The 20,484-nt window shown below is 46.3% G+C and overlaps 1 protein-coding gene and 1 long non-coding RNA gene across 9 annotated transcripts in view; one reads left to right on the forward strand and one right to left on the reverse strand.

Moving 5' to 3' along the window:
- Nucleotides 1-759: 759 nt before the first annotated feature.
- The window catches only part of Sybu (syntabulin), a 108,343-nt gene continuing 88,618 nt past the window's right edge, over nucleotides 760-20,484 (reverse strand). For 4 of the 8 annotated variants that reach the window (XM_040730461.1, XM_040730458.1, XM_040730457.1 and 1 more), the window contains 5 exons: nucleotides 12,249-12,351; nucleotides 7,867-8,094; nucleotides 6,406-6,609; nucleotides 4,279-4,428; nucleotides 760-2,548 (listed from right to left, as the gene is read on the reverse strand). In XM_040730461.1, coding sequence (XP_040586395.1) covers nucleotides 1,471-2,548; nucleotides 4,279-4,428; nucleotides 6,406-6,609; nucleotides 7,867-8,094; nucleotides 12,249-12,351 — 1,763 coding nt within the window. In that variant the 3' untranslated portion in view covers nucleotides 760-1,470. The remainder of the gene's footprint in view (nucleotides 2,549-4,278; nucleotides 4,429-6,405; nucleotides 6,610-7,866; nucleotides 8,095-12,248; nucleotides 12,352-20,484) is intronic. The other 4 variants (XM_040730462.1, XM_040730460.1, XM_040730459.1 and 1 more) reach the window with 1 other exon arrangement.
- LOC110341353 lies at nucleotides 2,514-4,700 on the forward strand. The gene is made up of 2 exons (XR_002383258.2): nucleotides 2,514-2,646; nucleotides 4,408-4,700. It is a non-coding gene; the product is annotated as an uncharacterized LOC110341353 (long non-coding RNA).

Genomic DNA, 20,484 nt, shown 5'->3' on the forward strand with positions numbered 1-20,484 from the left:
CTGAGGCTTTTCAGCTCTGGTTGTAAAGTAGACTACCCTCTTCACAAGGCTTGAGGCATCCGTCCCAATGCTGTCAGTGAACAGGGAGGAGGATGCATGGTGCTCTTCCCAGGAGAGGGAGGTTAGCTCTAGTCTCTAGCAAACTTCAAAACCACCCACCTCTCCCGGAAAGAGTTACTACATGCTACTGATTGTGTGTGCAAGCAGGCGCATGGCTGATTTAAGATAAACAGAGCTACTCTTGTTTTAGAAATAATCTTTTCAAGGAAGGACATATTTACCTTTCTTTTTAAACAACTTTTTCTTAAGAGTGTGTGTGGGGGGGAGGGAAAGGTATTTGCGTATATTAGTGTTTGGTAAGAAGGTGTTGTGAAGCTGGGCATTGGTGGCGCACACCTTTAATCCCAGCACTCGGGAGGCAGGGACAGGCAGATCTCTGTGAGTTCGAGGCCAGCCTGGTCTACAAAGCGAGTTCCACGACAGGCTCCAAAACAAAGAGAAACCCTGTCTTAAAAACAAACCAAAAAAAGGTGTTGTGAGCCACATGGGTGCTGGGAACAGAATTCAGATTCTCCACAGCAATAGCTAAGTTCTGCGCTTCACCACTGAGCCATCTCTCCAGCCCCTCCCCTTTCTTTAATAACTATTCTTGCTTTCTCATTTGCTTACTTAACCCTTTATAGAATATGATTGATAAACAATGATCTACTTACTTGGTCTTGTATAGCAGTGAACTCACAACTATAGGAGACATAAACATTTAAATGGAAACACTAATTTTTATTTTCATGCTGACCTGTGTGGGTACAAACAATTCCCAATAAAACACTATATATATATATAATAAGCAAAAAATAAGTTAGTACAGTGTAACATCGTAAATTTACAGAGTTCCATCAACTGACAGGTTTAAGAGCAAATGAGCCTTTTAAAAGACTTTGGAGCTACATTTAATAAAAAAAAAAAAGCAAACACTCACACCTTAACCCCAAGAAAGACGGTAAAGAGCTATTCACGTGTTCTTTGAACCAGTCACACAAACACACTTTGATTTTTGGTCACAGGCCCCTGCTATGCACAAGACCACTGGAATGCTGGGACAGTCACAGTCACACACTCTGAGATGGCACAAAGCGAAGGAGAGAACATGCCAGCCTTGGAGAGGCTGTGATGAAAGTGCAAGCTGCTTAAGGGACGGGCACGTCAGACGACACGGCAGGGGCGTTAAGCATGCTTCTTCCTATACCACGCTGGTGGGGCCGTCTACCAGAACCAGGTTTCCATGCCTTGGGAAGATAACCTCTGCTTCTTAAACCCCGAACAGGCTTCAGCTGACTAGAGTGCAAATCCAATAGCGAGAGGAGCGAGGCGACAGATGGCAGAGTCGCTCAGGCCCACCTGCTGCTGCTCTACCTGGCATACCACCACCGCACGGACGGACAGATGGACGCACACAAAGGTAACGACGAATTAGGTGTTGATGTGGAAGGCTGTGCGGCGCAGCGAGTGGAGGGCCACCACGCAGCAGCCCCGGAGCAGGGCTCCGATGTTGTAGAGGGGATCTGTACCCCCTCTCTGAGTACTGAACGCCCACACGACTGTGGGGACCGCCGGGGCAGCCACGGCCAGGAGATCCACCAAGAAACTGCTGCTCCAGTACTGTCTCACAGCGCCCCCCGGAGACAGCGGGAGGACGCCGTCCAGCCTCTCTTCCGAGTGAGCCGCGAAGTCGAGCTCGCTCATGAGGTGGTTGGTACCCACTTCCCTGGCTGCCTCGCCCAATGGCATCTCCACGGGAGACAGGAGGATGGCTGAGTTGGGGCTTGTGGGAGTCAAGTCAAGCATTAAGGCAGAGATGGATTCTGGGAAGCTTCCCACTGAGTCAGCTCCGGATGCGTCTGGGGACGCCGAGCTGGTGGCGCAGGAGTCCTGCAGCCTCAGAACGCTTTGAATGAGCTCCGAGATGGCCGGGCTGAAGGGCACCACGTCGGTCTGCACCGCCTGCTCCACCAGGCTCACCAAGGGGAGAGCCTCGAGGGCCAGCGTCCCCGGGGTGGAATGAACAAACTCCAGCTCACCGGATTCTGCGGTGGTGGCCATCTCATCCAACGTATCTGCGCCCTCGGCCATGCTGTCTCCCAAGAGCAGCTCGGTGTCAGCCCCTTCCTCCGTGACCTGTTCCTCCAGGGAGAGCCCATCCACCATCTTGCCGAAGGGGCTGCTGAGGGGCAAGCTTTTCTCTGGGGAATCACAGGAGAAGTCTGGACACAGCTCATCCCTCAGGGCGCTGTTGTGCGCCATCTCCATGCTCTGCAGCAGAGACTCCAGCTTCTTGTTCTGGATGTTTATGTCCACGAAGTACTTCTGAATGCCTTTGTCTTTATCAGACAGGCTGCTGCGCATGCTGTCAATGACCTGTTTGAGCTGTTTGATCTCCTTCCTGGCTTCCTTGAGCGCCAACTGGGCCTCCACTCGGTGGCACTCTTCTTCAATCCAGTCTTCTCTCATCCGAGTCAGCTGAGACTTGAGCTCCACGATTTCAGATTCCCTAGAGGAAAAGCAGGCACAGTTACAAGCCCGCTCTGAAACACAACGGACAATCGACCGCAGACCAAGGCCCGGGCTCTTCCACGGGAAACCCAGAAGGTAAAGCACTTTCAAGTTCAGCTTTTTTTTTTTTTTTTGGCAAGTAGTAGCCATGGAACCTCCCCTTTTAATTATAAAACAGCTGAGCTAATAATAGTAACCGGCATCAGAATCAAAATAGCTGCCATTGTTTCCTATTTGAATACTCACTGTGGAGGCAGGGATTGGATGTACCAAATACTTTGCTGGCTTCATGCTCTACTCCAAACTTAGTATTTGATGTTTCTTTCTTAGTGTCTTAGCCTACGTCTAACTCCGTACTTTAACTCTTTCATAATGTGTCCGGAGAGCCCTAGATGAAGAGGCCATATCACTTTTAATTACTGAGATTATCAGTCATAGCCATGTGTAACTGTCCGTATATTCCAGTGATACCTTTTTAAACCGTAAAGTGCTGTAAAAGTTGCTTAGTCTGTGTCACCTCAGGAAAGAGCATCGTGAACCTATTGCTCACTGAGGTGACTCTGAGCTCTGAGATGTCTTCTCATTCATCATAACCTATTTTCTTTTTTTGTTTGTTCGGTTTTTTTTTTTTTTGGTTTTTAGAGACAGGGTTTCTTTGTGGCTTTGGAGGCTGTCCTGGAACTAGCTCTTATAGACTAGGCTGGCCTCGAAGTTACAGAGATCCGCCTGCCTCTGCCTCCCAAGTGCTGGGATTAAAGGCGTGCGCCACCAACGCCCAGCCATAACCTATTTTCAAACCTTTGCCAGCAGGTCCTTACATCTAATTTCTTCAAAGCTAGTGCAAATGTGTATCCTCATGTTACTTGTGAATACAAAGATCAGGCAGTCCATAGATAGTGTCATGTATCTGAGAGCTATTTTATCAAGGTTTCCTGCCTTTTGATGCTTTCTCTTACAAGGGTTCAAAACTTCCCCAGGACTTTTCCTAAATCACAAAAGTCCACCCGGAGGTGAGCTCGGGTCTCGAGTCTCTTTCTGTCGGGTAAAGAACAACATTAAATAGGAAGATAAAAATTCCTCCCCTGTACTGTCTGTCCTCACTCTACCGCCACGGTCACAGGTTCTTACCCTGTGGCAGCAGAGGAGGAGAATGGAGCAGGTCAGTTCCCAGAGAATGTAAATGCTACCTTCACTAAGCACCTAGTCTGTCTGGTAGTCACCTTGTCTTGACAAGTTTTAAGAGAAAACCACGAAGCAGAAAATCTGGCTTACTCCCAACGTGTCAAAAGTTTTTCTGGGGTTGTTTTGGTCTCCCCCTCCCTTAAGCCTCAATGGCAGTCCAAGAATAACTAGGCACTTCCTTCAGCATGGCAATAGCTGGCAGGAGTCACCGTATGCACAGCCATCTACTCTCTCCAGAGACCCTCAGGGCTTGAGGGGGCCACTGTGACCCGTTCGTTCTACCGGAAGCAGGGGATTGTTCCTGCCGTTTAAAAATAGGCACGTCCACACCCAATTCCTCATGGCAAGCTGAGCACACCCAGGAGGCAGGGTCCCCTCTAACCTACTAGCTACTGTGAGCTTCTGCAATCAACTGGGCGGAACTGAAGACTGTAAACTTAATAGAGCCGTTTTCTTCTCCATCCTCCTGCGTAGCCTTGCCTCCTAGGTCACTTCCTGGAAAGAAGGGACTGCTAAGCCCCGGAGTGTAGAAAACTCCACATTTACCTCTCATGAAGTCGGCGCTCAGACTCCTTCAGCTTGGTCCTCAGGTGCCTCACTGTGACCTCCTTCTGCTGCAGAGGGGTCAAGTACTGTTCCGGGTTGGGGGGTTTGACCCCGTGATTTTCTCCACAGGACATATACCTTCCAGACCGCCTGAAATGATCCGAGGAATAAGGTGTTACTCTTTGCAGGAAAGGATGGTGACATACTGCATGTCTGTGCACACCCCCCCCCCAAAATTGGGAGGTAATTACGACATAATGAGCACAGAGCCTCTGCCATGGGATTAATCCCCTTATCAAGGATCCTAACTACCAGGAAGATGCAGGAAATGAAGAATAAATATGACCTGAATGCATTATATGCATGTATTAAAAGTCACAATGAAAACCTTATTTCCTACCATTAAAATATGCCAAAACAAACTCTTTAGACCACTTTCTTTGTGAAGGTTCAATCAAGAGGAGTATTTATCCCTACTGCACCCGTGGGGTTTGGGAGCCCATTCCCCATGGAGGGTTACTCTCAGCATAGATAGATACACGGAGGAGAGCCTGCCCCAAATGATGTGTTGGACTTTAATGATCCCCCATGGGAGGCCTCACCCTCCATGGGGAGTGGATGGAGGGGCGGGATGGGGGGTTGATGGAGGGATGGGAGGAAGGTAAGGAGAGGGAACTGGGACTGGTATGTAAAATAAGATTGCTTTTAAATAGAAAAATTAAAAACAAGAGGAGTCTCCAGCACATAAGTAAGCTTGACCATGACTTGTTCACGCGGGCACCATTCCAGACTCAGTCCCCAGGAGTGAGCAAACGTCTCTCTTGTGCTCCTGTCTAATGTCACCCGCTCTGTGGCACTCTGGACACAGCTGACAGCTCGAGCAGATGGCAGCAGTGTGCTGGAGTCCTAAGTCTCAGAACGCATAGCTGTCAGAAGATGGACTGCGACACCCCGGCCAACCCTGGGACTGCTTGTCGCACGTCAGACCGGCACGTGCGTGTTTGCGGACTGATGGGGTGGTGCGGGGGCGTTGTAAGGCTTAGGAACCATGGCATGTGAATTTGCGCATGCTTGCTGTGGACCTCTGCTCTCACTCCGGCAGTAGCCGGAAAGAACACGGTGGGGTGGGAGAGGGGGGCCAGGAGGGAAGGCGGAGACTAGGCGACCTAAGTTCCCTCATCGTTTGGCCCTGCCTGAATATCTTGCTTATAATTCCTTGAATTCAGATTGTCCTGAGGTCAGTGGCAGCGTAAGCGTTCTGATCTGGTGGGCATGGAAAGTTCCTTGTCCAGTGGGAACAAGGCCACCTCACTCTTCCCAGTGTGTTTTGTGGAGAAGCACTCCGTGTTCTGCAAACACAGCCCAGCTGGAATCTTGGCCCTTCGCAGGCCTGGCCAAGCCCGGGCATCCAGGGCTGTAAGAGCTGACTAATGAGAACAGGGATTGCTGGGGAGGAATGGCCATGGAGGGCTGCCAGGCTCTCCTCCAACTCTGGGCTCAATTCAGGCTCCCATGCCGCTCGCCCCCTGTGCCTATGCTGTGCTCAATATGGCCACATTCAGTTCCCAACCCTCCAAGCCCTCCTCCCCTCCCCACCCCCCTCCCCTACTATGAATGCCCCCACTCGCCTTTTACATGTCACCTTTTATTCCGTCAGTGTGGCCTCTCTGATTACTCCGCTTCTTACATAGCATTAGACACTTGCAGAATAGTCTACATTGGTTTTTATATTAGACTCCTCCTCCTTTGGGCAGTGTGGGCGGTAAGCCCACTTCTGTTCACCCTCCATTCCTGGTGCTGAAGACCAGCCTGCTACTCTCTAAGCATCCAGCGAAGGAATGAACCCCAGCACAAATCCTCCCGTGCCCATGAAATGCGAACAACTCCCTGTCACTGTGCCATTCCCCTCCCTGTCCACTAATGAGTTGGATTGCCCGGTGCTGTCTCAGCTGGGGGTTTGTATTGTTTCTGCATGGACCCTTAAAGGATTAGCTAACTGACAAAGAAGAGAAGCATCTCAGGACAGGTTAAAGCAGGGAATCAAGAGTTACACGGTTTTCCCTTCTTAACTGAAGTCCCAAACTGGACAAAATAAGAGGCCTGCGCTCAGAGGCAAACGGGACTCACCTCATTACTGGACTACAGTCACTTCCTTTGTAGGAGCCCGAGTTGCTGCTGCTTGGAGAAGAAGGGGCGTAGCTGGGGTGGATGCTATTGGGACTCAATGGATTCCTGCACAGGATAGACACTAGGTCCTTTTCCCTTGGCGACGGTGGGCTGCTGCCGGCCTTGTGGGAAGATGCTCCATTGCTCCGCCCATGGGGACCTCGGCTGAAAGAAGATCATTACCGATGCTGATCAGAGTCCTTGTGGCTGGGGAGGCTAAGGTCTTCCCATGCTCCTCCCTAAGGCCGCTTGCTGCTAAGGAAATCCGATTCCTAGAGTTGCCTGGGACCGGGTGGTCACTTAGTGGTCCTCATGAGCAATTCCTCTCCCCCCCCCCACTTAATATTTGCTCTCCTTTCACCATGAACACAAGGAACCCTCCTCTATACTGTTATTTTAGACAGTTTATTTGGTGTTGTACCCTCCTGTAGGCTAATTCCTTTCTAGTAAGGATTTGGAACAGCGTCACCTATCTCTAAGACTCAATCCATTCCCACTGTGTCCAGAGTAAGGCTAGACTCCTTAAGGTGACTCACAGGTCCAATGGATTGCTTCTTCTAACTTATCCTACCATTCCTAAATTCACCAATGTGCCCAGTGATGGAGCTTCCTGAAAGATCTGTGCTTGTGCTCATCTTTATGTTTATGAACCTGTAAGTTTTGCTGTCTAGCATGGTTGCTGAATGAATTTACTGGGTGTGAGTCCTGGCACTGCCATGTACTTAATATTTAGGACAACTACTTTATGCACACACACACCACACAGACACAATACACACAACACACACACACAATGTCCTGCCTTCCTTGTAGAGTTGGTTCAAAAACCTAGCCTGGTGTGGTATAACCCTTGTAACACCAGAACTAGGGACACAGAGGTATAAAGGACAGGAGCTCAAGGTCATCTTTGACTATTATAACAAGTTTGAGGATGATGTGCATTGCACGAGACCTGTCTTTGAAAAAGGAAAGTTGAAAGGGTATGTAAGTTCATTCCAGAAACTCCCTGCACCTCAGCTCTAGGCTGGTATTACAGGATCAGCGTGTTTAGATTTTTCCTGTTCATCTAGTTCCAGAGATTTGATAGCCAGTAGAGTCTGGAGAGCATCCAGGGAATGTTGAAATTACTTAAAACAGGATAACGTGTTCCGTCAGGAGTATTGCTTGGTATTACGGGAAAATTAAGAGGAAGAACATTCTTTTCATACAGCAAGGATTGCTTTGTGGGGATCTCCTTGATCTGTAGCTGTTAAGTCTAGTCCTGTCCCCGATGTGTTCCAGGGAGCAATGCGTGTAAGAGTGAGTGCTAGTGTGAACATGGGCCCAATGCCTGCCATCACTTATTTAAATTCAGATGTAATCCCAACTTGCTGTCAACCAAGTACACTGCACATGAATGAACCCACCGAATTCTAAACTTACAAGTTCTTTCCTCTTGAAATCATCCGAATCGACTCACTCTGCTTCACAACCAAGGAGATATTTTTATAGGGAACAGATGGGCTGATGGCTTGGTGACAAGCCCACTTCAGCAGCCCAAGGGTAGGAAGAACTTCATGAGTAGCTGAAAGGAACATGTACTCTGGCTTGCATTTTCTTCTCTCTGCTTCACTTCTAAGCCTGGCACTGGTTATTGTATTTCCAGTGTGACTACAAGAAAATATGGAGGGTTAACCCTTGCAAGTGATGAGAGAATATAATTACCCATATCTTCTCTGTCAACCACCCCTGAGGGCCGTGGTCCTCAACATTTCCAAAGCTTTCCAAACCCTTCAATATGGTTCCTCGTGTTGTGGTGACCCCAAACATAAAGTGATTTCGTAACTCCAATTTTGCTGCTGTTACGAATTGTAAATATCTGCCACCTTGGGGCCCTCTGTGACACTGGTGCTGCTCCAGATTCTTTGTGAACACTCGGCCCTCACTCATCCTGTCAGACTAATGCAATCACTGCTTCCCGTTCACCCATACATCACTGAGGTTCAGGGAACATAAACAGTCCAAAAATGGATAGCGGATCTGGGATTCAAAACTGGCAAATTGAAAATTTAACAGCGATGCTTCCCACTTGAGAGAAATTCGATACATTGCTTTGGTCCTGGAAACAGTTCCATCAGGGTCTCATTTGGATGTGGTCATTGTTTGGACAATTCCCTTGGGCATTTACCTTGCAACGAAGTACTGAGTTACATGATCCATTTAGTTAGGTGATTTCAAGAAAACTTACCTACTACATGGAAGAAAGCCAGGACTCATCAAGCTATAAAACATTACTTAAGTCTTATAAAACATATAATCAAGTCTTCATATTGTTTTAATTTAAAGCAGCGGAGTGTGAGAGGAAGACACCCTGTGGCAGAGCTTGGGTGGAGGGGTTTTTATTGGGGGAAAGTGGATGGGAAAGGGGGGGGGAGAGGGGGAACTGGCCTCTGGGAACAGGAGTGGAGGGGGGAAGGAGGGGGGGAGCGAGGGAGGACAAAGACAGGCAAAGGAGCAGAGAGGAAGAGAGAGGATGGGAGGTGGGCGGGGCCCTTTTAAAAGGGAACATAGTGTGTGTGCACAGGTGGTGCTCTTAGTGTCTGCAGCTGAGGGCGTGTCCTGTCAGGACCCCAAGGGCAGGCCAGTGCAGATGCCTGAATACTAACTAACACATATGTGTTTCAGAACATGAATCTAATTTTCTAAAATTGATGTTTAAAACCATTACCTTTTCTCCTTTCATCATTCCAGTTCAACTGTTAGCAAATATGGACATAAACATCATCAATTATTTTCAAAGGAGAAGCGGGAGGTTCCATGTTTGTCATGGGCGTGGAGTTTCTCCACTACTCTTTGTTCCAGTGGGCAAGAGCAATGCGGTACACAGGAAAGAGACAACTTGCTCGCCCTGAACCCTTTCTGAATACCTGGACGGGGTAAGGTGGAAGAACATACGGAAGCCCCACAGGAGCCCGAGGGGTCTCTGTTTCCTAGCCATAGGCTCTTCATTTCAGGTAGTGGCAGCTCCACCGTCTTCCTCCCTGTCATTATGACTGTCATCATTCCCCGCTGTTACTGTTTTGGACTTAACTCCATTACTGTCAGTATCCTAAGTTCATATGTCGGGGCCCTAGTCCCCAAGCCTTGGGTATGTGACTACATTTGGTGACAAGACTTTTAAAAGAGGTAGCTAAGATTAGGCAGTTATGCTGGGCCCTTATTCAATTTAACTGATGTGCATATAGTAAGGGGGAATTTGGACACAGATGTGTACAGAGAGACAATGCAAGAATACAAGGAGGTCAGGCCTCTTGAAGCCAGAGAGGCTCAAAAGAAACCAGCCCTAGCAGACCTTGATCTGGGAGTTCCCAAAATGACAAGAAAGTGGCTGTCTGTGGCTCCGGCAGGCTGCTCTGTGGCCCTTGGCATTTCAGGAGTAGAAGCAGGATGTCCGTTTTCTTTCACAAATACACCCCCTCCCGTTTTTAATCAAGTTCTGGACTCTCGTGATGCAGTCACCTACATCAGCTCACTGAACTCAGGGATGGTGCTGTTATTTCCGTTTCCCTGAACAGGACATGAACCTAGAGTCGTAACACCTAATAAAAAATGGTGCGTTTGATGCCAGCTGTAACTACCCACACCTCACTCATGCTTCCGTCATTTCCAGACAATGTTTTAGTTCAAACAAAATAGAGTTCCTCAGAAATACCATCAGAATTGGATGATGAGTTGGTTGATTTACAAGTCTCTGAAGCTTTGCTTTAGAGATTAGCTGTCAAAAATCTTTTCAACCATTCCACATTTCCCTCACATCCCAACATTTCCTCTGAATATTCCTGCTATAGCAGGAAGCAACTACATTCGACTCTCCTACAGTCTGGGATGGATAACCATCCCACTTACAGCTGCTTGGTCCTGTTGAATGCACAGATTACATGACAAGCCCAAGATAGCCCATCACTGAATTCACTGATGGGTCTCTGTGCCTAGATCAGGCCAAGAAATGAGGAGCCAATCTCAACCTCCAAATACTAGTTGTTGTGGAAACCTTGAGGTCTATTACTTGGCTACCAACAGTTCTGGTAATGGGCTGGGCAGATGGCTCAATGGTGCGGAGAGATGATTGCCTTGCAGACAGCCTGGATTCAGTTCCCAGCACCCACAGCAGGTAGCTCAAGATTGCTGGGAGCTCCACACTTCCAGAGCATGGCATCTGCACCTATAGGGTACACATGAACTCATGCAGCCACAAATGCATACATAAAAATAAGAAAAAAATCTAAAGAAAACCTAATTCTGGTATATCTCATTTGCACAAATTGTTTTATATCTACGACATCAATTTTTGATGACTTCACAAAAAAAAAATCCTGAGTTTCAGACTGGAATGTTTTCTCTAGGATCTCCGTGTTATTGACATGTTAAAACGTAACTCCAAGCTCCAGGTCCTTTGAAATGCGCATTATAACGACCTTCTTTTTCTGCTCATTTTATTTGCCACGGTTCACCATGGGGATGTGCTTGCCTACTTCTCAGGGGACGGCCTGTCTCATCCACACTGAGGATGTTTACCTCCCTCCCCTGTGATCACAGAGACATTTTAGAACCAAAGGATCAAGGGGGTTGGACAGAGCCACAGTGCTTATTTACTATGGGTTTTCCTTTTCTCCCATAGGTCTGAGCTGACTTGACTTTGAGCATGAAGCTGTGCACCGGAGGCATCTTCGTTCCCTTTATAAACACCACTCAAACCTTCTGTTCACCCAAGAGAGACAGGAAATATTTGCACAGGGACCCAGAACTGTAAGCTTGTGGAAATGGAAAAGAGCTTGAAAAACAATCCATTTGTGCTCAAAATAAGCTTTGTTTTCTTTGGGGTGGGGGTGTTTGGTTTTGTGAGATAGGGTTTCTCTGTTTCGTTTTGGAGGCTGTCCTGGAACTCGCTCTGTAGACCAGGCTGGCCTCGAACTCACAGAGATCTGTCTGCCTCTGCCTCCGGAGTGCTGGGTTTAAAGGCGTGCACCACCACTGCCTGGCAAATTAAGTCTTGAATGCAATGGCCTGGCAGAGCGATGTGACGTAATGAGGTCAGAGGACATCCTGTAGGTGGTGGTCTTGTCGCCCCACCGACTCCTCCTCAGTTCCTGAAGGAGCTCACTCGGTCACTGAGGGGTCCTGGAACTACCCCATCAAAAATGGATCACATGCCCTATATTGCACTCTTTCTATATTTTCTCCTTGTCATCTTAAAAATTATATGATATGCCCATGTATTATCTTTTTATGTCACAAAAGTTACTATGGCCTTCACTGACTTCCATTCACTGCCTTACAGCAGATGCTCAATGAATACCTATTGAGAAATAATGACCCTCTCCATGGATAGAAAATCCTGGGCTCAGAACCCCCCTCCCACGGAATGTGAGCATTAGCACGTATTTCCCATAATCCTCTGCCCCCCCCATTCAACTGATGTCAGTGGTGAAAAATGTATTACACCTTCCACATGTCAAGCACTCCCCTAACCAGAAATCCTCCAAGGTAGGCATCCTGGTAACTCTATTTTGCAGTTGAGAAGCCAAGTGTAGAGAAATGAAGACCCTTGTTCAGCCAAGATTTGGCAGAATAGCTGGGGGCAGGGAGAGAGCAGGCTCAGTCACGTGAGGACAGTGGGCGAAGCGAGGAAACCACCAGTTGGGGTACCTAGCAATCAGCCTGAGCACTAATGACAATCTCAGAGGCCAGGTGGTTGCACAGAAACCTGTGGCCCGGAAGTCCCCTGCATCAAGTCCCATAATTACAGAGTGGGAGTCGGTGCCTACTTGCGTGAGAACGACGATCGCTTGCTTCCTGCGGTGGACATGTGGACCTCGGGAGCCGACATGCTACCTGTGCTGCTGGAGGAGCTAAAATCTGCTTCGCTGCCTGAAAAACAATGGGGGGGGGGGAAGGGGAGAGAGAAGCGTCAAGGAAACAAGAGTCAGCCAAGGACAGGAGCCAGCGCCCTGCCTCCCCGGTCCCAGCTCCCCGAGCTGCATGCTCTGCCCCTCCAAGTGCCAACATTCCAGAGCTTCCAAAAAGCTTTGTGCTTTCCTCGGGGCAGACGAGAGAAAGCACAAGACACCGTTTCATAAACAGTCTAGAACAGAAGGCCCCCGCAGATGGTTTCCCAAAGACCAATCTCCTGCAGACTATAAACAGTGACCCAAGCCGGGTAAGAAATCCCAACCCTCCCTGGGCCGCTGCTCCCACGAACAGCTCACACCAACCACCCCAAGGATAAGCAAAAGGAAGACTACTGATCAGTAGTTTTTCCCAGAAGTTTATCTTGGAGCCGTTGCCGTAGTTGAACTTGGCACCTCTGTCTGGAGTCAGCCACATAGAAGCAGGCAGAAGTCCTGGCTTTCAGGAGTGGCTTGAACCAACACTGTGATTACAGATGCGAGTTTCTATGACAGCAGTGTCAGTCTAGGTGTGTATGTTTAGGGACAGAATCTTACCCAAAACATTTCTAAACAGAGTGACAGTAATGGGATCTGTGAGGGAGACAGAAATTGGGGATTTGAGCTTTGAGGTGGGGCATCTTGAGAGCGTGTGTGTGTGTGTGTGTGTGTGTGTGTGTGTGTGTGTGTGTGTGTGTGTGTATCTGTGTGTGTCTGTAATAACATGCCTCGTGTTTGAATCATGTAAGCCCACTTTAGTAAGGAGAGAGTCGTCACATATCAATAATGGAACGATTGCCATAGGTTTTCTAGGGAAGGGAAGGGAGTGGCCACATAGGACAATGGAAGCAATAAACTAGGGTGTTTCAAAATACACGAAATGGCACATGGCCTTGGAAACTGAATCTAGCTGCATTTTATTTGATCTTCTCACTGAATCCCTTCAATATAATCTGTGGTCTTTGGGCCTAGAGCCCAGAGGCACCTCCCATTTCTGAAATGCGAGAAATAAGAATGATTTAAATGCTGTCACTTCTCACAAGACTGAACCATTATTATCGCCACAATGACTATTTATTCAGTGCCTATTAGGTCACCAGCTCTGAACAAGGTACTTTCTGTAATTCCGTTTGGAAAACTGGTGCGCCAAGATGGACGTTAACTTCACTGTTGAATTTTGGAAGAAATGGAGGCTGATTGGCCCTGGGCTAGTGGGAAGTTGATTCAGGGTAGGATCAAGTCATCAGAACATGTCTTTGATTCTGTACTGCTACCCTGGGAAGGCAGAGGATGGAGCAAGGGGATCAAACGCTTTCTGGGATCAATTACAAGCCACCAAGAACAGCCTGGTACAAGTGTAGCCAGAGTTGCGACCCTGCTGGGTAGACAGGTTTTATTAGTTCTGCCAGTGGGGGTAGTGGATCATAGCAAGACGGGCAGAGGAAAAGAAGCCCTCTCTCAAGCATCCAGGACCACTCAGGATGCCCAGCTTCTTTTGGAAAAGAGTCAAGAATGACCTGTTGGCTGAATAATAACTCATTCCCAGTTCTTAGCAGACTAGAGTGACAATATACTGGGAGCCAGACCAGCAATTCTTTATGCATGGTAAAAACCATCTAATGACGGCATGCACTTCTAAAGCCATGTGAACTTAATCGGTTGCTTCTGCATAATACACTGGGTAAACTTAGCATTAGACAATCTGAAAGACTGGAGTTGCAATCTGGCAACATTCTATTCCTGGCAGCCCAGCTCCCCAGCTTTGTCTTTGAGCAGATCCATCATGGAGTTGGTTACTAAGTAACCAAGATGGACAATTTTCAGAACTATATCTTCTTGCTATAGCCTCCGGGCTTAAGGTATTATTTTCAAATATGAAATTATTACTTGGAAATACCTGGTTTTTGTTTCTTAAAAGATATGCAAAACATCAAGAGATGTAATAACTGCCTGCATCTAAACAGAAATTCTAGAACAGAAACAGACAGTTACTAAATATTCAGGGTTTTACTAAAACTCTAGGATGCTCTTTATCTCTAGAATTTAAGTGTGCAAGCTAAATGGGTAACGTGCTTTAACATTGTATTGCTACAGGGACACAATGTGTCAACTCTCACTTATTTGCAGAGCCTAAGGTCTCTTTGTTCTGGTACATTATATCTTATCTCCTGCACATCTGTAAAAGATTAGGAGCCACTCTCGGGGTGGCCAATGGTTGCAGCTGTACTCCAAATGACTTGATCGATATGGTGGTAAAACTACTCATACGCTATTTCCCAATTACTTCAGCTAATGATTTTTTTTAATAATTGGGGGCTAGTGAGACGGCTCAGTGGATAAGGGCACTCAGTGCACAAGCTTGGTGTTGCTCTTCTCCCTTGTAATGTTAGAGTAGAACACACTCAGTGACCAAATGCCAAGGCCACGGGATTAGCGAAGGAAAAGGAAAAGGAAGTTTCAAGCCCACCCTGGAAACTAAACTTACTCTTAAGTCAATGCGTGTGTTTCGGAGTTTAGGATGCTACCTTTGTGCTTGTTTTGGGGACACTATAGAATCCTTATGCGTTTGAGCGCGGAGCAGACTCACTATCTGGTAAATATTGACAAGTCCTTCTAATCTACCAACGGAAGTACCTGCAAGTCTTCTGCTGTCCTTTGTCATTGCAACTATCAAAAGAACTCAGATTAACCGGCTCTATCTCCAGTTCAAATTCAGGCTGATTTCCACTCCCATCCCTATTCCCCATCACCACAAATACAAAATTGTTATTATTATTATTATTATTATTGTTGTTGTCTTTAACTGCCTCTGGTGAGGACACAGGAGTCCCTTTCACACCCTTAATGTATCAGCTACAGTATTACCCCAGACACTATTGAAGGCCCTCAAGCCCATTTGGTGCTGCTGACTCTTCGCTGGGAAGGCTGCAGGGGTTCGGGTCAGTCACAGGAACTGAGAAATGTGCCACAGCCAAGCAAAAGAAGCAGAGCTTTCTGACTGTCCAGTCACCTAAGACTGCTGCGAATGCCATTCAGAAAGGGGGCTTGTGATCAAATCCATTAAAGGCAAAGGCTTTCTTATGTTTTGAAATGGAAATGTTCTTTAAAAGCTGTCAGTAGAATTTCCACTTATATTATTGTGAGTTCAGAAATGATTTACTTCCATCATGATTGACGCTCACTTGGTGGAACACCTAGATACTGAAAAATATAAATGACTTGATCGATATGGTGGTGAAATTACTTAGAAGCAGAAGTCCAAATTTAAAGTGTTTAGATAGAATGTATGCTAAAGTAAAACTGCTAATGGGAAACTATAAGTGCCAAAAATAAATGACAAACTGAGAAGAAACATGTAGCATAGGATGAAAGGCTAATTTCTTTATGTCACTAAAAACTTATATGAATTAGGGAAATAAACCAATAATAAAAGAAATGAGCAAAGGACATAGGAAGACATGAATGAAAAATAAAAACAGTTAATACACATGAAAAGCTCCTTAGGACAGGGAGACATTTTGCATTTATCAAATTGGAAAAATGTCTGATAGTGTGTGTTCTATTAAGAGGGTGTGAAAACAAAGTTGGTGAGATTTATGTGTCGATACTATATATATGCACAAAAAAATCAAGTTGGACTCCTAAGATTTTGTGTCTCACAGGCACACCTGAAAGACAGCCTTGTTGTCTATTAATAGCGACAGGCTAAGTCAGGAAACAGAGCAGTCACCGAGAACACTGCAGTCATGGGAAAAGTAACCTAGGCGTGTGGAAATGAGAAGACCTTGAAGAGTGTCTTTTAGATTAAACACAGGGCAGTGGTGTGGGGTATAGAAATATTAAACTACACAGAAGGGGATAAAGTTAAAACCTTTTTGTTTAGACAGAAAAGAGATGACGGGAGAGTCCTGTGTATATGTCAATAAAGCACTGTTGGCCAGTAGGGAAACAAGATAGGTGGACTAGGAGTCGAGGAGGATTCTGGGAAATGTAGTGAAGAGGCTGGTCGCCATGTGACTCCAGGGAGGAACGGATGCGGTAGGAGTGCATCCTAGCAAAGATAAGTTCTTGTAAAATATATATAAGTAATTATGGGTTAATAATCAAGTCAGAGCTAGCTGATAAGAAACCAAGCAAACGGCCAACAGCTTCATAATCAATATAGTGTCTTGGGTGCTATTTGGGACTGATGTGGCTCAGGGACCAGGCTGGTGGGAAGGCAACACGTTTCTCCTTGCATAGAAAATGACAGCAGGGCCAGTTACACAGCAAGCGCTCAACACATTTTCCTTATTATTTCAGTAGATCTTAAAGTCATCTGCAACTTACTATATTCTAGAACATTTTCTCAAGGGATGACAATGATCTGTCAATGGTGGCCTCCCTGGGGAAGCATAAGGGAACTTGGAAAAGGGTGACTACAAACACATTTTCACGTTACTGTTGTCCCCAGTCATTTGGTTTTCCTGGCCATATGTACATTATTCTTACCACAAAAGATACGAAGGGGGGTGACTTATGTATTTTACAAGTAATCACGACAGTGAATGTGGCATTTTGAGGGCCTTGGAGTCAAAAGACCTTTGAACTCAGGCTCTTCTAACTGATAATCTCTGTGCAGTTTGAGCAAGATGTCCACCCCGTGTTTTCTGCCTTAGCGTCTTCACCTCTAAAATGGTGATGAAGATATTAACAGTGTTACTAGACAACTGTGGGAATTTGTGTGAAACTTGCAAAGAAAATGACAGCAGGGCCAGGTATACAGCAAGCGCTCAATACATTTTCCTTATTATTTCAGTAGAACCACAAGGACAGCACAAGGATCAAAAGATGTCGTAGACAATATCATGCCTGCCCTTGAACAAGATATACAATATATATTGTACTGAACTCGTATACTTTTAATAATCACTTAATAGAATGGCAGTTTTCCCTAGAATTGTTCAATGAAGCGCTCCTAAAACAAAGCTGTGGGGTCTGTGTACAAGTTCAAAACAGATTCTAAAGATGGGAGATTCTAAAACCGACTCTCAACAGGCTGCTCCAAGAAGCTGTATAGTTGCTCTTGGGTCTGAGTCTTACTTCCAGAAAAGTCCAAGGAAAGTGCTAGCACATTTACTACAACACCCAGCAACCAGACCAGGTGGCTTCCAAGGACTAAGAATGTAAGCAGGGACATATCCAAAAGTAGACGCCAAGAGAGCTATGAGGTCAGAGGCCATTCTGCACTGTCTGTTCCCTTATCTTTACAGGTTAGCTGCCTGTTCTTGGCAGATACACAGCCAATGCACCTGTTGAATAAGAGCAAACGAGAGAGCTATAAACAAGACAAAAAGACAGCTCAGCAAAGGAGGGTAAAGCCAATACTTTCCAACCAAAGGCACTGCCCTTAACTAGATATTTGGTCTTGGTTAAAATTTAAAAACCTCTCTTAAACCTTAGGTATACACACACTTAAAGGTTAATATATTATTTTCCTAGTAAATGTGGAACATTTGTCCTGCCCATGTGTCAGGCTCTGCTCTTGGTAATAGCATAATGTTTCCAACCTGTGTGGCTGTTGTTAAAGGGGAAATGAGTTTACACATAGAATATGCCTGATACACTCATTAATATTCATATTGTTAATGACGCAATGATTACCATATCTTAGCATACATGACACTTACCATGGAGCTTAATGATAGTGCATTTTCTTGGCCAACACCTAAAGATAATCCAATTCTGAAGGTGTAGGAGGAAGGTATGTGGGAATGTATATTTTTAATGCCTGTCATAGCTGACTGTGGGTCTATGGGACAGAGCTCCAATAATCAATAGAAGAGGATTTTCTCTCCAAGTTCTGACAATTTTCCAGAGCTTTTCTCAGTGGAGGGGAGCAGAAGCTTAAGCAGAAGCCATCAAGGGAGAAGAGGAGCTTAGTAGCAAATGCTCAGGAGAGAGGACTTTAATTTGCACAGTAACTCGTGGTCTCGTGGGTCTTCAGGGACACTTTTTGCACTGAGTGTATTTTTATAGGATGGGAGGAACACATGTGGGTGGTTTGGAAGAAAATGGCTCTCAAAGGGTGTGGCACTATTAGAAGGTGCAGCCTTGTTGACCTTGTTGGAGGAAGTGCGTCACTGTGGAGGCGGGCTTTGAGGTCTCATACATGCTCAAGCCACGCCCAGTGAGACAGACTACTTCCTGTTACCTACAGGATGCAGAACTCTCGGCTACCTCTCCTGCACTGTTATCTACCTGCATGCTACCATGATGACAATGAACTGAACCTCTGAAACTGTAAGCCACCACCTCAATCAAATGCTTTCCTTTGTTAGAGTTTCTGTGGTCACGGTGTCTATTCACAGTCATAGAAACCCTAATGAAGACAATACGGGAAAAATACACATGGCGCAGGCTTTTCAAAACTGGGTCACTTCCAGGCACATTCATATAAAAACTTGAGCTGCAACGTTAGCATAACTCTTTGTAGTTGACTCATGTTTGTTTAAGGCCCTCAGGATCCTGTTTTAAAAGAAGGGACATCCACTGTATGACTGCAGGTGTCAAACGCCATTCAGCAGAGGGAAACATCTTACTATCTAGCATACGCGTTTGTTCTGGACTTACACTAGATTTGAATTAGTCTGTAAACCTTAGGCAATTTCTCTTGATGTAGCCTATGTGTCTATGGCAGAGATACTGAAGGGGAACAAAAGACCCCCAAATAGGTCTCTCTTGCCTCTCATGTAGATTCAGCATTGGCAACAAGCTTGGTGGCAGGTGGGCTCTAGGAGTTGCCCCCACCCATACTGCCTTTTACTAAACAGGGCTGGGAAGGGTCCTATCCACAGCCACAGTGGTCATGACTTTCGTTCTAATTGATTATCTAGGGGACAGACCTGGTAAAAAAAAAATGGCACCATTTCCTTGAGGTGTTTTTCTAACTCTCGTGCTCCTTGTTTTCAATCTATCGGTTGGGTGGGCTGAACGGAGTCTCTGCCCCTTTAACAAGGCTAGCTGGAAAGGATGCTGCTTCTGTTTAAGAAGTATCCATCTAGCGTTCCCCAACATGAGACGGCTCTGCATGTCTGGCAGGAACATCTGAACCAGGAAAGAGCAGCATACAAGGTCCGTGTAGGGGGCAGGGAATTGAGGAAAGCGATGGAGCCCTGGGGGAGAAGCTTGTGGGTAAGATGCTGGCAATAGTGAAAACTCAAGAGCCAAGCTGTGACTTTTAGTCCAGAATACAAGACAGGGGACAAAGACGGACACATTTCGTTGACACCTCCTCTCCATCCACTCTTGTCTTGTGAGGACAGGGGTGCAGTCACGCTTGTATTGCTAGATCTCAATGGAAGAGAAACTCCTATTTGCTGGAAGCCAAGAAGGCGTAATTTACAGCTCCCTGCCAAGGTGTCCACCAGCTTCTCGTTACTATGCTTAGGCACATTTGCAAACCTAACAGCCTTCCATGTCCCCCCTCTCATCATTGTCTCTACTGGTCGGCAACCTCCAGGGCACATCTCAGTCTACTTGTGGACACCCTTGGCAGCAGCAATGAGAACATCACCGTCCATAGTCCATCAATTAAGAGTTTCACGCTAGCTCATACATACCCTTGGCATCCCTAGAAGCATTGGCTTCTGTCTCCTCACCATTTTAATAGGGCAGCGTTTTAACTCTGGAATCCACCAGGCTCCCATTCCCACATCTCAGTGTCCTTTCATCCTGGTTCATGGGCTATCTCTTCTCTGCTCACTTGTACGTTCAAGTGTTATGAAGCTGTTTGTTTGTTTGTTTTGCTTCTGATGAACAGCCACATGTACTAGCTAAGTGGCTTTGAGAAAAGTTCATAACCTCTCTGTGCCTATAGGATGTGTCACCAGACTCCTGAAGGCTGTGCAAGTTATGTGGGTAAACAACCGTAGTGTGTATGTCATAGCATTGGTAGTATCTGAATTTTTCTTATTTTAGTCACCATGCCTGAATCACATCTGGATCCTCACCTGTACAAAAGTAACCAGGGGTAGGACTTGGAGCAGGAACTCAGGAAGCAGGGAAGCTGTCATGGCATATGCATGGGAAGGGAGAATTCAGAAGAGACACGCGAAGGAAAAAAAAGCAGACAGTC

This window comes from Mesocricetus auratus, unplaced genomic scaffold (genome assembly GCF_017639785.1).
Source record: "Mesocricetus auratus isolate SY011 unplaced genomic scaffold, BCM_Maur_2.0 Super-Scaffold_100023, whole genome shotgun sequence".
Taxonomy (NCBI): Eukaryota; Metazoa; Chordata; class Mammalia; order Rodentia; family Cricetidae; genus Mesocricetus; species Mesocricetus auratus.